Source organism: Tachysurus fulvidraco, chromosome 10 (genome assembly GCF_022655615.1).
Source record: "Tachysurus fulvidraco isolate hzauxx_2018 chromosome 10, HZAU_PFXX_2.0, whole genome shotgun sequence".
NCBI classification, from domain to species: domain Eukaryota; kingdom Metazoa; phylum Chordata; class Actinopteri; order Siluriformes; family Bagridae; genus Tachysurus; species Tachysurus fulvidraco.
Window position 1 is genome coordinate 19,898,735 of NC_062527.1, and position 17,202 is coordinate 19,915,936.

At 40.8% G+C, this 17,202-nt stretch overlaps 2 protein-coding genes across 13 annotated transcripts in view; one reads left to right on the top strand and one right to left on the bottom strand.

Moving 5' to 3' along the window:
- Positions 1-5,772, top strand: part of tnip1 (TNFAIP3 interacting protein 1) — a 28,877-nt gene extending 23,105 nt beyond the window's left edge. For 4 of the 12 annotated variants that reach the window (XM_047819147.1, XM_047819146.1, XM_047819156.1 and 1 more), the window contains exons 15-18: positions 659-742; positions 1,166-1,351; positions 2,527-2,611; positions 3,613-5,772. In XM_047819147.1, the coding sequence (XP_047675103.1) occupies positions 659-742; positions 1,166-1,351; positions 2,527-2,611; positions 3,613-3,674 (417 nt within the window). In that variant the 3' untranslated portion in view covers positions 3,675-5,772. The remainder of the gene's footprint in view (positions 1-658; positions 743-1,165; positions 1,352-2,526; positions 2,612-3,612) is intronic. The other 8 variants (XM_047819148.1, XM_047819155.1, XM_047819149.1 and 5 more) reach the window with 7 other exon arrangements.
- A 1,431-nt stretch (positions 5,773-7,203) lies between these two features.
- gpx3 (glutathione peroxidase 3) lies at positions 7,204-12,790 on the bottom strand. Its single transcript, XM_027163490.2, has 5 exons — positions 12,588-12,790; positions 10,669-10,819; positions 9,967-10,084; positions 8,275-8,374; positions 7,204-7,980 (listed from the first exon to the last, which is right to left on the bottom strand). The coding sequence occupies exons 1-5, from the start codon at positions 12,672-12,674 to the stop codon at positions 7,768-7,770; spliced, it is 669 nt and encodes a 222-aa protein (XP_027019291.1). The 5' UTR covers positions 12,675-12,790; the 3' UTR covers positions 7,204-7,767.
- Positions 12,791-17,202: the final 4,412 nt, after the last annotated feature.

Below are 17,202 nucleotides of genomic sequence, written 5' to 3' on the forward strand. Positions count from 1 at the left end.
CTTTAAATGAGACATGATACATTTTCTATTGTTTCTTTTAAAATTGTTCAAGAAAAAAAAACATTTTAAGTCTACATTTATTAGGAAATTACGTCATATTTTCCGTTATTTATTCTTCTATTTTTTTTAATGACTCATTTTTATTGTTGACGAGCCTACTGCTTTGTTCATTTATAATACTGTCAAAAACCATCTTTTTTTAATGAAACACGCATGACATGAATTAGTATTTGTGTGTGTGTGTGTGTGTGTGTGTGTGTGTGTGTGTGTGCGTGTGTGCGTGCGTGCGTGCGTGCGTGCGTGCGTGCGTGCGTGCGTGCGTGCGTGCGTGCGTGCGTGCGTGCGTGCGTGAAAACTGCAGGATACGAGCTTCTCCAAAAGCGAGGGTTTAGAACCTGCGGCTTTACGCATGAGCAGTGCGATTAGATCGGGAAGTGTTTATTGTATATCCTTCAGGTTGTAGTAAATGATTAGTGAGTGAGCGTCAGGTGCATGGTGAGGACTAGTAAAGGTCAGGGCCGGGTTCCGTAATCATCAAGCACAAACACACAGAACTAACAACAGATCATCAGAGAGATCTGAACGCATGCAGCTAGTAGACTGTACTGTGTATGCTATAGTGAATTTACTGTGTGTGTGTGTGTGTGTTTGCGTGTAGCTCCATCAGGCCCAAAATGAGTGTCAGAGAGAGCGGGCAGAGCGGTGTAAACTGGAACGACTGCAGATGCAACACAATAAGCAGGTACTACAGAACACGACAGCGGCAGCAGCGCCCTCTGGTGGCTAACGTCATTATAATTCCAAACAAAAACCCTGCTTCAGCTCCTTAGACTCTTGTGGTGATTTTTATAAGATCATTAGGACGAAATTTTTTATTTTCACCCTTTCAGAAATTTGATAAATTATTTTAAAACATCAGTTAGTAGAAACAGCTTTATCTACTTAAACTAAAGTATTGCTGCTAGAAACTCGATTACAGAACCCCCCTCCATGTTTGTTTATGCAGTTCAGCTCTGATACAAACAATGCAGTGTTCAATACTGTTGTACAGAGAGATCGGATGTGTTTAACATAGTCAGATCGCGGAGGAAAAACACAACCTAAAATCTAAGCTGTGGTCTTGTTGGTATTGTGTATTTATTTCTTTTATTGTGCCTGTGTTTTGGAGGGGCAGCCAGAGAGAAGGACGTCTGACCCCACCTCCGGCTCGGCTAACGGACCGCTGAGCCCACCATACTGCGGCCCATTCGTACAGGTGGGCCACCAGCTCGAGGGCTGGCCCATACACTTCCCTCCCAGAATGCCCACTCTGAGCGCTGCACAGGGGCGAGACTTCCAGCCTGTTAATCCTGTGAGAGCAAATACACACACACACACGTAAAACACACACACACGTAAAACACACACACACGTAAAACACACACACACGTAAAACACACACACACGTAAAACACACACACACACACACGCGCGTAAAACACACACGCGCGTAAAACACACACGCGCGTAAAACACACACGCGCGTAAAACACACACGCGCGTAAAACACACACGCGCGTAAAACACACACACGCGTAAAACACACACGCACGCGTAAAACACACACGCACGCGTAAAACACACACGCACGCGTAAAACACACACATACGTAAAACATACACACACACACACACACGTAAAACACACACACACACACACATAAAACACACACACACGTAAAACACACACACACACGTAAAACACACGTAAAACACACACACACACACACGTAAAACACACACACGTAAAACACACATAAATCACACACACACACACACGTAAAACACACATAAATCACACACACACACGTAAAACACACATGTAAAACAGACACACACACACGTAAAACACACACAGACACACGTGAAATACACAAACACACACACGTAAAACACACACGTGTGAAACACGGACACGCATGTAAAACACACACATAAATCACACACAGACACGCACAAACACATAAAACACAAAAATACACACACAAAACACACACACATGTAAAACAAACACATAAAACACACACACATGTAAAACACACACAAATGTAAAACACACACACACACGTAAAACACACACACAAAACACACACAAATGTAAAACACACACACACACACACGTAAAACACACACACAAAACACACACAAATGTAAAACACACACACACACACACAAAACACACACACACACACAACACAAAACTACTTAATCCATTTATTTAATCATCAGAGCAGGAAGTTCTTCCTCAGAAGACTATCAGTGTAGCAGTAATTAGAGATGTGTCAGTGACATGTCTTTTCAGACCAAGTATGATTGAGATACTGAGATACGGAATGTTTAATCTGCTCAACACTTCATAATCCACTGAGTTCCATCAACACATGACACACACTTGATTTGATCGGTCAGCATCTCCGTGTCATCTGTACAGTAGATTTACGTCACACATTAGTAACTTGGGTTTGTGTGTGTGTTTGTGTGTGTTTAGGGTTTTCCTTGGCAGACATCATTCCCACAGCCACGAGGCCCCAGAGTACAGACAGATGCAGCGAGAGCACCACCAGAAAGTACAGGTACACACACACACACACACACACACACACACACACACACACACACATACACGCGCACATGCAAATTTGGAAAGAGCTTTTTTTAAACTAAATGAGACTTTCACTTGATTAGAAGGAAACTATAGCAGCACATCAGAGACTAAATAAAACACTTAAAGACGTGCTGTTACATGAAAACAGTCTGACCCTGTCACCCGTCACATGATTATTTTCCTATAACAGCATGCCCTGTAGTGTTTTATTCCTCTTGCACCACAGAGTTTGCTTGTAATTTGTATCGATTAAATAAACCAACAACCCACATTTTTACTTACATTTCTAGCTACAACCGAGGAACCTGAAGATAAACATAATCTTACAGCTTCACCTCTCGTGCATCTGACATTTAGTGATCCATTCGTTATTGAGTGTACGTCACAAGTTGTTACCATAGAAACTATGACTTAATTCACAGCCAGCATTAGATCCTTTCAGAGCTGTGTGTGTGTGTGTGGTGCAGAGAATATGTTTGTGTGTAGAGAGAGAAAATCTGTTTAGTGTGTGTGTGTGTGTGTGTGTAGAGAGAGAATATCTGCATAGAGTGTGTGTGTGTGTGTGTGTGTAGAGAGAGAGAGAGAATATCTGTTTTGTGTGTGTGTGTAGAGAGAATATCTGTTTAGGGTGTGTGTGTGTGTGTGTGTGTGTGTGTGTAGAGAGAGAATATCTGCTTAGAGTGTGTGTGTGTAGAGAGAGAGAGAATATCTGTTTTGTGTGTGTGTGTAGAGAGAATATCTGTTTAGGGTGTGTGTGTGTGTGGAGAGAGAGAGAGAATATCTGCTTAGAGTGTGTGTGTGTAGAGAGAGAGAGAATATCTGGTGTGTGTGTGTGTGTGTGTGTGTGTGTGTGTAGAGAGAATATCCGTTTAGTCTGTGGGGGGGGTATGTTTGTGGGTGTGTAGAGAGTTTTTGTAACGTGTGTAGAGAGGTGTGTATGTTGTGTAATGGGGTGTTTGTTCTCGGCAGAAGCAGGAGCTGCAGGTTTCGGGAAGCGGGAGCGTCAGAACATGGACTCTGCAAAGCACTAACGCGCTTCATCCTCCCTCTCCACCGGCACGTGGCTTAGTAGCATGATGCAGTTTCTCTGGCATGGTGTGAACTATCCTTTATTTCACCTCCCCTGATGTGTGTGTTTGTGTGTGTGTGTTTGTGTGTGTGTGTGTTAGAGGTGGAAACTGCTTTATACAATAATAATGCATCACAAGGACCAGAAGAGAAATTCCTGTTGAAGCGTCCTGCTTTGTCGTCGTCCCCCAAGGCCCCCCCCCACGGTTAAAGCTTTTATGTTAACGTTCCTTTAACGGATGTTAGTTACTGCGTTACTACGTTACATTAGCAAACCTTAAAAGCTTCAGCACTAATAAACTCTTAACCGTACTCCATCTTAAGCTCACGTTCCTTCCCAAACAAGATCTTAATTTGCATATATCCGTGTTGCCATGAAATCCTTCCTTCATCGATTAGCAAACATTCTGTCGATTATATATCACGGTGTTAATGCTGAAGTTCAGGTCATAACTAACGTAGCGATTAGCGCCCAGTTACAGGAACGTTAATGTGAAGCACCACCGCTATTTATTTACTGAAACTAACTGAAAGCAAATGTGTGTGTGTGTGTTTGTGTGTGTGTCTTTGTTTTTTTTTCCCCCTGAAAACCTCCTTTTTCAATTCAAACCTTGTTATTTCTTCCGAAGTGTTTAAACCCCCACCCCATAGGCTGACGAGGTGAAAGCTGAAAGTGTTGTCCCGTAACTCTGTAGCTAAAATGTCTCGGAAAACCTTTTGCGCCCCAGAACAGTGTACTTCTATTTATTCATACGACATTATACCTTTTAATTGTTTTTTGGTATCAACGAAGGACTTAACATCCATTACGTGTAATACTTTCACCGAAATTAGCGAAATTACTGTAACTGATATTTAATACGATATTTAATCACATTACAAACTTACGATCCCTCGAAGGCCCGTTTTAAAGTTTAAGTAAAGCTTCTTTTTTTTCTGTTCTGTTCTGTTCTAGTTAGTGGTTTCTGAACGTATATCTCTGACCGACGGCAGTTTCAAAATTCTTACGACCTTTTTTCAGTAGTGACGATGGTGTGTGGTTCATGTCGTTCTATTGTGTATTGCTTTTGTCTGCATTATATATCCCAGATGTTTTGAAGTGGGCCAAAAAAAATATATATATATATAGATATATATATATAGATATATATATATAAAACAATTATAATGACCTTATTAATAAGAGCAGCTCATTTATTCATTCATGCACTCGTTCATACTCACTGCTCTATGCTGCCTTCAGGTCCTCGTCGGAAATTCACACGATCGACGGTTACGACGCCAAGCGTGTGCGTGTTAGGGGACGGGTGGCACGAGAGAACTTCTGTTTCTATTTATTTATTTCATTTGTATCTAACATCGAAGAAGATTCTCGCCTCGCAGAAAAGAAACGAACAAACAGCTATCGATCTGAGAGCAAAATATCTTCACGTGAACGATCACGTTCCTACCGTGACTTTTTGTTAAGAACACACACACATAGTAAAAAAAAATGTATATATTATATAATTAATAATTCTATTATTAATTATAATAATAAAGTTGTAGTCACGACATCGCGACGAGTCTCCGCTCGTACGTACGATATTTCTGACCCGACTTGAAGGCAGCATTAGTGCAGATCATTTCAGCAGAGATATCACTAATATCCATCGAAGATCCGGGTCCAAAAATGGAGTTTTCCGATCATTTGGATTGTTCTTTCTGTGACACGACTAGTTTGAGACATGTACGTGGCTCCATTTCTAACAACTCTCCCAAGATAAATTTGCTGTAAAAATACGACGCAGCGTTTATGATATTGTAAATATAATAACGAGCAGGTTTGGACAGGCCTTTCTAGTGAATGTGTGTTGAGTAGAAACAGCTAACCCGATTACCAGTGTGTGGAGTGCGTAGAGGTCGAAATGTTTTGTGAGCTGAACGGCACTTTCACTTTTATTTAACGTAGTTTCGTGCTTTTTTGGAGCGAGAGATTTTTTTTTTCCTTCTTCAATCAGGCAGAAGCACATCTCGTGAATCTTTTTTGTATTTGATCATAATAAATATATTCTTAATGTCTTGACGTCTACAGCGTGGTTTATTGATCAGAAGTGAAGGTTCTCTGGTACACAGTCTGGTCTATCAGCAAGAAGTGTGAACTGTCGATTTTGTGTCGTGAAGCCTTTTAAAAGGGAATTAAAGAAACTTTGTATTGGTACTTGTGCCTTTGTTTGTGCCTTTATTGTGTGTCTTTCTGAGGTGGAACTTTTTGAAGTGATCCTTAAGGTTTATTTATGTTAAGGTACGTTATACACTATTTGTACATTTTCAGGAAATAACTACTAAGTTTTTCTGTGCACTAGTTTACTACGTTAAGTGTGGTTAGAAAAGAAGTAAACATTATTTGGGTGAAAAATTTGACATTTTTTTTTACTTCTAATGTTTTACTACTTCTTTAAGATCATTAGGGGAGAACAATCTGCTCATGATTCGTTCATATGAAATCATTTACATTTATGGAATATGACCGATGCCCTTTTCCAGAGTGACAGCTGAGCAAATGAGGGTTAAGGGCCTTGCTCAGTGGCATTCTGATGGACATGTAAATCAAACTAACAACCTTTCAATTTGTAGTCCAACACCTTAGCCACTGGGCTACAATATTTGCATATTATATTTCATACAAGTTATGCCAGTTAAACACTGACCTAATCTTCACTCATTTTCTACCGCTTATCCGAACTTCTCGGGTCACGGGCGTCATCGGGCATCGAGGCAGGATACACCCTGGACGGAGTGCCAACCCATCGCAGGGCACACACACACTCATTCACTCACACACTACAGACAATTTTCCAGAGATGCCAATCAACCTACCATGCATGTCTTTGGACCGGGGGAGGAAACCGGAGTACCCGGAGGAAACCCCCGAGGCACGGGGAGAACATGCAAACTCCCCACACAAGGCGGAGGCGTGAATCGAACCCCCAACCCTGGAGGTGTGAGGCGAACGTGCTAACCACTAAGCCACCGTGCCCCCCACTGACCTAACCGATGATTGTTATTTATTACATATTGATACATATCTCACAAATTTTACACTGCTTCAAGCTCTCATCTACATATTGGGTCAGTGTTTATGTGCAGTGGGACAGGGGTAGAAAAGGTAAGGTGAAGGTGACTTGGCGGGTCAGTAGTTAAGGCATCAGGCTACAGACTAGAAGGACGAGGGTCAGGACAAACGTATAGAAAAGGAGCATGATTAAGGATGGCACATTGCTGCTAACATGAATCAACAGCTCAGTCTATACTGGCTTCTACCCTGACTGGTGGTGTTTTCACCAACCATGATAGTGGAGGATTCCCACTTACCCTCATCTTTACATCAATTCCATGTATTCATTGGTACATAGAATTAATAGACGTCTCAAAAGAGGACTTGGAAGAGTCGAATTCTTCAGTGTAAAAATTTGATCTTTCTAAAGAAGGTAAATAAAACAAAACATCAGCTTTTCTTTAATGCTTTATTGACAGGATCTCCTTGCAGGTAGGAGCAGGGTCTGATGGGTCAGTCTAGAGAACCAGACATGTCTGGGTGGAACCAAGCAGCCTGAATGCACTGAAGAGCTGCTCTTATCCCCAGTCTCCAATCAGGCTTTGCAGAAAATCCTGCTTTTAAACCTGAGCTTCATGAACATGCCCAGGTCTCGAGAACCACCACGGTGCTCCATGCTCCTACCTGCCTCGCTCAAGGAATTTTTTTTTTAAATCTAAAGCTGTTCTACATGAACTGGGCCTGAAGGGCTACGATACTTCATGTAACTGAATGGTTCCCTAAACTCAACATGCCTGAAACAGCTTATGTGTTAAATCAGGTATGTTCTAGTGGAAATCACTCAGTTCTTTGGTCCTGAAGGTGTGGGATTGAAAAACCCCTAACCTCTAAAGTATGCTTCTACTCATTTTAAATTGGTTTCTTCTATACGTATGACTTTTGAAGATACAAATATCTCAATATTTTAAGAATATTTGTATCAGTTGAGTTTGGGTAATAATTCTGTATTCTGGAGTCAATTAGTTTTTGGAAGTCTGCTCTTTGATGAGTTTTATGATGTCGGCCCGGACTTCGGAAACGTTCACCCTTGGAAACCACCTCATCAGAGGCTTTCCGTCAGGGCCCACCAGAAACTTTTCGAAATTCCACTTGATGTCAGTAACTTTCAGCGGTTCCCAAAACAGCCTGCCGACGGGGTTTCCGAAGCTGTCACCGACAGGTGGGCAGGCATTCTAAATAGACATAAAGAAGGATTACGTTAATCCCATTTTAATTGAACTCCGATCCAATCTACCAGCTTGGGTTTTAAATGCATCAAAGCCTCGGTTCTGGCTGATGAATTAAACGTAACTTTGCACTTTTGCTTTTACTATATGAAAAGCTTTCTGCAGCTGTCTGGCAAAGATCCTTCTGTAGCTTTGCAATGACTGTGCTCTTTTCAAGCTATTAGGACCGGGACTTCTGTGAAATGAAAGACGTTTAAGCTCTAAATTTGGGGGGTTGTTACCAGATGGGTCATTCATTACCTTCAGGAAAGTGAAAACACTTTGTTCGTTTTTGCCGTTCACATCGCCGCATTTAAAGAGCTGGAAGTTTGGAACAAATCCTTGGCCTGGACGGACATACCTGTGAACGCAACCGGAGAAATTCCATGTCAAAGTAAAGAAACTGTGTCTCAAAGACAGACGGACCATGTCGTAGTGAGGTGGATGATCCGTCATTTATTATATCGCTTGTAATCGTTGGTACATTACAGATCTTCACAATATATGTGTAACGATGCTATAATGTGATTTTAAAGGTGAGACAACCAGGTGGGTTGCAGGTTCTACAGCACACATCCGGTTTCCCAGTCAATTCCTGTTTATGATTAATACAAAGAATCTTTCACTAACTAAATCGACAAGATATTCACTGAGAAAATTATTTTTCCATGTTTGTTAATCCTTATAGCAGGGTTTCCCGCAGAAAATTGTTAGTTAAGGCGGTAGGGTTGGGCGGGGCCCGGGGGCGGGGCTTCTTTGTGAGAGACCACAGACTCTGTACTACTAATTTTAACAATTATTAAAAACAGGCACGTGCAACCTAGCTAGCAGGTTAGGAACTCAAACAACAAAATCACCAGCTAACGTACTTTAAATTTGCAAGAACTATAGACTAATACAATAACAGGCTTAAATAAACTCAAAACATAAGTCCACTTACAGTTCTCACAGACGCGCGTTTTATCAACTGGCTAGTTATCCTCCAGACAGTGACGGACCACGTCTTTCTCTCATTTCGGCCGCATGGCCACTCGCGGTGTGAAGCATGTCCGCACTATTCTCCTAGATGCACTTGACAGCCTTTTGTGCAGCGGAATTTTTTATTTCTTTGGAGGACCTAGTTAAGGCGGTAGGGTTTCCCAGCTTAGTCGGACCGCCCGAACTGCAAAGTGCTGCGTTAAACAGTGCTTATAAGAATTGTTTTGGAGTATAGACTGGCGATCAGGCCAGAGATGTGGTTTGCAGGGAAATGGTTGGCCAAAATATGCTGATGGGCTTGGAACACATTAGCACTGGGCAAGGATGGAGTAGTGATCAGGATGTTGATTAGACCTGTGGTGGTGATGTAAGCATGGAGATAAAGATTTGGATGGAGAGGGCACCAAGCATTACATGGGAATAGGGTGAGAACAGTGGTGCCAGTCTATCTAATGGGCAAAGAATACAGGGTTTTTCTTTTGGAGTATACAGTAATTTTCTCTATGGATTATCTCTCATACTGGTGTTCTGATTACTAAGCCTGGTGTTCTAAGCAATAACAAGCCTTCCGTATTTGTTTGCAACATTTGCCTTGTTGCTCCAAACCTAAAAAAGCACATTTTAGACAAGAAACAAGATTTGGCTAATTGGTTACCTTTTGAGTTTGAGTAATGATGTGCAAATTTCACCCTTAAAGTAGGTAAGCGTTGAGAGAGTAAGTATTAGCTTGAGGAAACCACGGCCTCTCGTATAACAGTAATTACGAAGTGATGAATCTAGGCTTCAGTTCTAGGCTTAAGAAGGGTGAAATAGCACCGAGATGTTTCTACAAGGTCACATGGCAGTTGTGAAATGGATCTTCCTGCTACCGAGCTGCCTTCTGATTAAAAACTGCTGAGTGAATGCCTTCCTCAAGTCAGTGACACTTCCTAAATGTTTAGGTACAGGCTAAAAACTCAGCTCAAAGATACTCACTTTAGTATGGGCAAGATCTCATGATTTTCCCCAGGTTCCTGTTTCCCAAACTGGTTAGAAGGAAATCCGAGAATTGCGAAGCCCAGATCTTTTAGTTCCTCCTGTAGTGCATTCAGTTCTGAGTGAGAACAAAACATGGATTTCATTCATTCATTTTCTACCGCTTATCCGAACTTCTCGGGTCACGGGGAGCCTGTGCCTATCTCAGGCGCCATCGGGCATCGAGGCAGGATACACCCTGGACGGAATGCCAACCCATCACAGGGCACACACACACACACTCTCATTCACTCACACACTCGCACACTACGGACAATTTTCCAGAGATGCCAATCAACCTACCATGCATGTCTTTGGACCGGGGGAGGAAAGCGGAGTACCCGGAGGAAACCCCTGAGGCACAGGGAGAACATGCAAACTCCACACACACAAGGCGGAGGCGGGAATCGAACCCCCAGCCCTGGAGGTGTGAGGCGAACGTGCTAACCACTAAGCCACCATCCCCCCCACCCCCCCACCCCCAAAAAAAAAAAAAAAACATGGATTTTTTTTATTATCCTATATTTGTTTGGTCTTTTTACATGATAAGGAAAAGCAATGAAAGAATGACTGCTAATCAAATACCAGCGGCATCTGCTCAAATATTGACATCTAGCATCCTGGTATAAGGTTCACATGGTTCAAAGTGTCTGAAACTCTTACCCAAATACTGCAAGGTAAGTCCTCAGAAGGTGGCCACGTTGACAATGAGGACGTACTTCCCAGCATACTGACGGAAGGGAATGTGCAAACCTTCGGTCAAGGTCTTCGCTCCATACTCATGTAAGGAGTCGTCCACTGCCGTGTTACATATCTGTCCAGAAAAATACTGTGTCACACTTGTATCTTACACGCTGATTAGCCATATTACACGTAGTCCAAGGACAAGTGGTGCCAGATCAAATGGGGCATGTTAACTGTATCATCTGAATGGGATTATACTGTAGGTCATAAATCTACATGAAATACGCCATCGTATAGAAGTGGAAGGGAGACTTTATATAGCTTACCATATTACTTACAAAAAAAAAAGTCAACTTTGCGTAAGTATTCACCCCCTCCACTCTTCCTTCCTTTTTTTACATTTACATTTACATTTACAGCATTTGGCAGACGCCCTTATCCAGAGCGACGTACATAAGTGCTTAAATCTCTAACAAGATTTGCTCTGAGACATCATTCTAATGTACAATTTTAAGCTTGCTAATGAATTATATGTCATATTATAACTTCTTTTTTCCAGCATACCCCCACAAACGAGGCCTCTAGGGTCGATCACAGACGTTACGTTTGACATCACTATTCCAAAGCACAAGCGTGACAGGTGATTTTCTGTATAGATAACGGACCATCCTTTAGACCTTTTGATTGTTCTACAATGTGTTTTATACCTTAAAATAAACACATCACCACTATCAGAAATAATCATGGTTCTAACGTGGATTGCGTCATACTGTATTTAAAACCACTTCCACTCATTAAATAATCATGTGATATCTTCTGAAAAACAAACAGAAAGAGTATCCAAACATGCAGAAGGTTAACCTTTGGTCCATGTTTTCAGAGTTGAGCAATATCTGGCATGTCTCATCACCTCACTTAAAAACAGTGGGGACATTTTTTGTGATATAATACAGATACTGGGATGAATCATGTCACAGGAACCTTCTGCTGAGAACATGCAAACTCCACACACACAAGGTGGAGGCAGGAATCAAACCCCCAACCCTGGAGGTGTGAGGCAAACGTGCTAACCACTAAGCCACCGTGCCCCCAATATTATTAATAATAATAGTAATAATAATAATAATAGTAATCATTATCATCATTCATATACTGACCTGATGTTTTATCCATAAAGAATTATGTTTGAAGGTTTGTTTTAAGAATTTCAAGAATTGAAGAATTTCTTTCTATTTTTGGTCTGTTAATATCCAGGTATGTTATCCAGGAATCCACTCATCCTAGTATCCACTACTCTTTTGTTTGTATCTTGTTACCAGGGAAGGTTTAAATGTCGGGTAAAAGTACAAATGTTGACCTTTAACCCCATAAAAGTCCATTAAGTAATTATTTTTCTTTAGCATTAATTTAAATACCTTTAAAGTATACCACCTAGTAGGTTAGGGGGTATTTTGGGCATGAAGGGTTAGACTTCTGCGGTGAAGGGCAGGACTTTAGACACTGTAATAGTGCACAAGTTTTAGGGAAAAAAATAGATAGATACATAGATACATAGATAGATGACACCATTTACACCAAGCATCGTCATACTTCAGCTTTGCTTTTTCTCAAGATTAGTTCATTAATTAAAAATTGTATGATGTAATTATCTATACTCATTCATCTTTTAATTACAGCAATTAATACATCAGGCATAATGGGGGGGAAACTCTAAAACATCTGTAATACTTATTATTATTATTATTATTAGTAGTAGTAGTAGTAGTAGTAGTAGTAGTAGTAGTAGTAGTAGTGTTAATATTGTAACTATGAGGTTATTCTTAACAACAGTCTTATTTCCAGACTATACAGTGTTATAAAAATGTTATAAACAGCTGGTTGTTAATAAACACACGTACCTGAGTGTTACAGCCTGCAGTGACGTTCTGCTGTAAAACAGCCAGCAGGAGCAGGACAGAGACCCAGATGTTGTTCTGGGTCTCCATCAGGAGAAACTCGGTTATTCCACTGCCTATTTCTATCTTCCTCTTTCTGTGCCTCAGTCAGTCAGTCTGTCTGTATGTCTGTCGGTCTGTCTGTCTCTTTCTCTCTCCGCACCTCTGTCTTTGTGTAAATAAGATGGATCTGTGCAGTCTCCTCTGCTCTCCATTCGCTGAACAGTGGTTGCCAGATTGCACAATTTTAACCTTCCTAAATCTGTATAAACAATAAGCATTAAAATGCAGGAATGAACATCCTGGATGAAAAATAAACATATTCGTATAGAATAAAACATTTGTTAAATATAAAACTCAATCACAAGGAAAAGTTTGTGTTTGGCCTAAAAATCTAGCTGAATTGTGCCCAATGTAACACATCCATCCACCATCCATCCATCCGTCCGTCCATCTATCTATCTATCTATCTATCTATCTATCTATCTATCTATCTATCTATCTATCTATCTATCTATCTATCTATCTATCTATCTATCTATCTATCTATCTATCTATCTATCCATCTATCTATCCATCTACCTATCTATCTATCCTAATCTATCTATAAAAACTTGTAAAGCATCTAAAAGCTTTACAATCTACATTATATGGCTAAATGTATGTGGACACCTGACCAATGTTGAACATCTCATCCTGTTATAATGAGCTCCACTTTTCTCTTCCACACCTGATGTTGTAGCGTATCTGTGGGGATTTGTGTTAAATACATTCAGCTACAAGATCATTAGTGAGATCAGACTCCAGTCGACTAAAACTTGACTAACAAAAAAAGATATGTGAATGACTAAATATGACTAAAACTAACAAGGACATTTGGTCCAAGACTAAGACTAAGACTAAATTAAAATTAGGTGACGAAATTAACACTAGTCTGTTAACATAAACCTGTCAGTTAGAACTGTAATAAATAATTCACTCAAAGCTTTCAGACCGATCAGAAGAAGATTCAGGGTACAGAGCAACACTGGCAGTGAACTTGAGCAGGACTCATCTCAGTCTTCGTTTAAATCCCAAAACACCGTAAAGGGCAAAAACAGTCAAAAACCATTTCACTACATAACCTACTGTGTATGATTGTATACATGACAAATAACATTTTAAATTTAAGTTTAAATTTGAAATAAGGTGAAATGGGGTAAAATATGTCAATCAGGCAACCTGAAGTGAATGAGCCACGAGTCAGTAGCTGTTGACACGTCAGAAATGTAACAGGCGTGTGTTAGGGGAGGTGAAGCTTCAAGCCTGGGTCCTGATTAACACACTCATTACTCTCTCTCTCTCTCTCTCTCTCTCTCTCTCTCTCTCTCTCTCTCTCTCTCTCTATCTATCTATCTATCTATCTATCTATCTATCTATAATAATGAACAAAATACTTTGTTTTCTCCTCCAAGCTCCAGTGAAATATGAATCTTCTGGTTAACAGCAACGAACCGATGTGTTTGTGTGTGAAAGAGGCAGTGTGAGGCAGTGTGAGGCAGTGTGTACACAAAAAGGGGGGTGAATATTTAAAGATAGCGATCTTGTGTGTGTCCAGTTCTCTGATGAGTTATTTTGTAAAATGGGGGACGGTGGTCTTTGTCCCTGTGTGGGAGTCGTGCACAGACTGTTCACAAACATGATAAAATCCCCCCCCCCCCCCATCTCTTATTAACAGAGTTAAATGGAGTCTGCTTCTGTTTTGTGTTTTCCTGTTCGATACTGAACGTCTTCTTCATGTCTCGCTCCAAAGTGGTGTTAATATGAAGCTCATATAAAAGTAGACACTCAGGACTTTAACAATTTGTAGTGTTTCCTAAATATTTGAGGTGATCGTTTTTTTCCTCCACACAAATGTTTGTATCTTGAAAATAAATGTTGATATCAAAGCCGATCCTGCTCTCTGAGATGCCTTCATGGCTCAAGACTCAAGTTTTTTTTTTAATTAAAAAAGAGGTAAAAGCCTAAATGATAACCGACTCCATAAATAACATCCTGCTAATAACATCTAAAAGCTCTGTGTTGCCATAGAGGGAAACAGTGAGCTCCATAAATCCCTTATTTACTCTGCTCCTGTGTGTCCACACTGCTGTGTGTCTGAACTCAGATCAACTCTCTCTCCTGTTTGTATAACAGGTTGCTCTGTTCCCTGAGGAGACCCGTGTCAACGGGACATTATCACTTAAACACACAAAAAAGATACTTAGCAATCCTGACATGCACATAAATAGATTTAGAGAGAATTTACTAATTCTAAAATTAATTTTAGTACAGAAACTTGACTTTCACTACAGGAACGAATCTCTGAAAATAACGCGCTTTAATTCGATTCAGACTTTAAAATCCACAGAGGAGGAAAAAAAGAAGGATAAACGGATTAAAATGAGAATGAAACTCAACTAGAATTCGGAAAATAAAAATAATAATGGGAATCAAAATCTGAATCAAAATAGAATCTGCACCAAAGCAAAATGAGGATCAAAATAAAATCAGCATCGGATTCGAATAAAACGTGAAGGGAAATCGAATCAGAATCAAAGTTAAATTGAACTTAAATCGTAATTAAAATGAAATTCAAAATAAAATCAAAACAAGAATCAGAATCAGATAGTATCTTAAGGAAATAGAATCAAACCAAGAATCAAAATAAAATAGAATCAGAATCAAAACTAAATTTAGATGCCCTTATCCAGAGCGACGTACAAAATCAAAAGTGTTTAAGTCTCTATCATTGAATGCATGAACTCTGGTTCACTTAGGCAGGTTGAAAACTAGTCGTGCAGCTGAATCTTGGATCATTTTCATGAAGTGCGTTTATAGGTAGATCCACAAGCAGTGAAGTGCAGTAGTCCAGTCTTAAGATGACAAGAGACTGAACAAGTCTCTAATGTTGTAGAGAAGGAACCAACATGAGCGAGTCACATTAAGAACATGAGAGGAAAAGGACAGTTGATTGTCCATGGTGACCCCAAGGTTGTGAGCTGTGGCTGAAGGGGAGATCAGATCGTTATGCAGGGATATTGATCATGACCTGGGGATGAATCACCTGATGATCAGCAGTTCAGTTATGCTAGGATTCAGCTTTAACTGATGAGCCGTCATCCATGATGATATTTCTGTGAGACGTGCTGAGATCCGAAACAGAAGTTGTGTATCATCAGCATAGCAGTGGTAAGAGAACCCGTAAGAGTTCCCTCAGATACTCTCTTCACCCCACACACCCCTCACACACACTCTTCACCCCACACACCCCTCACACACACTCTTCACCCCACACACCCCTCACACACACGCTTCACCCCACACATTCCTCACACACACACTTCACCCCACACACCCCTTAGACACACTCTTCACCCCACACATCCCTCACACACACTCTTCACCCCACATACTCCTCACACACACTCTTCACCCCACACATCCCTCACACACACTCTTCACCCCACACATCCCTCACACACACTCTTCACCCCACATACTCCTCACACACACTCTTCACCCCACACATCCCTCACACACACTCTTCACCCCACACATCCTTTATCATTAATTATGTTTACCTTCTGCTCTATGTTTATGTTCTGTAAAGCTGCTTTGAGACAATGTCTATTGTAAAAAGCGCTATACAAATAAACTTGAATTGAATTGAAATTGAATTGAAACATCCCTCACACACACTCTTCACCCCACACATCCCTCACACACACTCTTCACCCCACATACTCCTCACACACACTCTTCACCCCACACATCCTTTATCATTAATTATGTTTACCTTCTGCTCTATGTTTATGTTCTGTAAAGCTGCTTTGAGACAATGTCTATTGTAAAAAGCGCTATACAAATAAACTTGAATTGAATTGAAATTGAATTGGACATCCCTCACACACACTCTTCACCCCACACATCCCTCACACACACTCTTCACCCCACATACCCCTCACACACACTCTTCACCCCACACACACCCCTCACACACACTCTTCACCCCACACATCCCTCACACACTCTTCATCCCACACACCCCACACACCCCTTACACACACTCTTTACCCCACACATCCCTCACACACACTCTTCACCCCACACATCCCTCACACACACACACACACACACACACACACACACACACACACACACACACACACACACACACACACACACACACACACACACACACACTTCACCCTACTGCTGTCTGGAAAAAGGTACATAAGCAATATTGTTAAACATACAGTATTTACACTGCCGCTGTTTCTGTTTAGTGTATTTTGTGTATTGTCTTGTATTTTTTGTTTGCACTGTCTTTTGTCCTGTACTGTCTTGTTTGTCTTTTGTCCTGCACTGTCTTTCTGTCTTTTTGTCTTTTGTCTTGCACGGTTTGCACCCAGTTGCACAGATGCACTTCATGTGGCTAGGACTACTTACATGTCCTTAGCCCTGTCTTTGCTTTATGTATCACCACGATCCTGGATAAACGTTGTCTCATTTCACTGTGTACTGCAACAGCTATATATGGTTGAAATGACAATAAAAG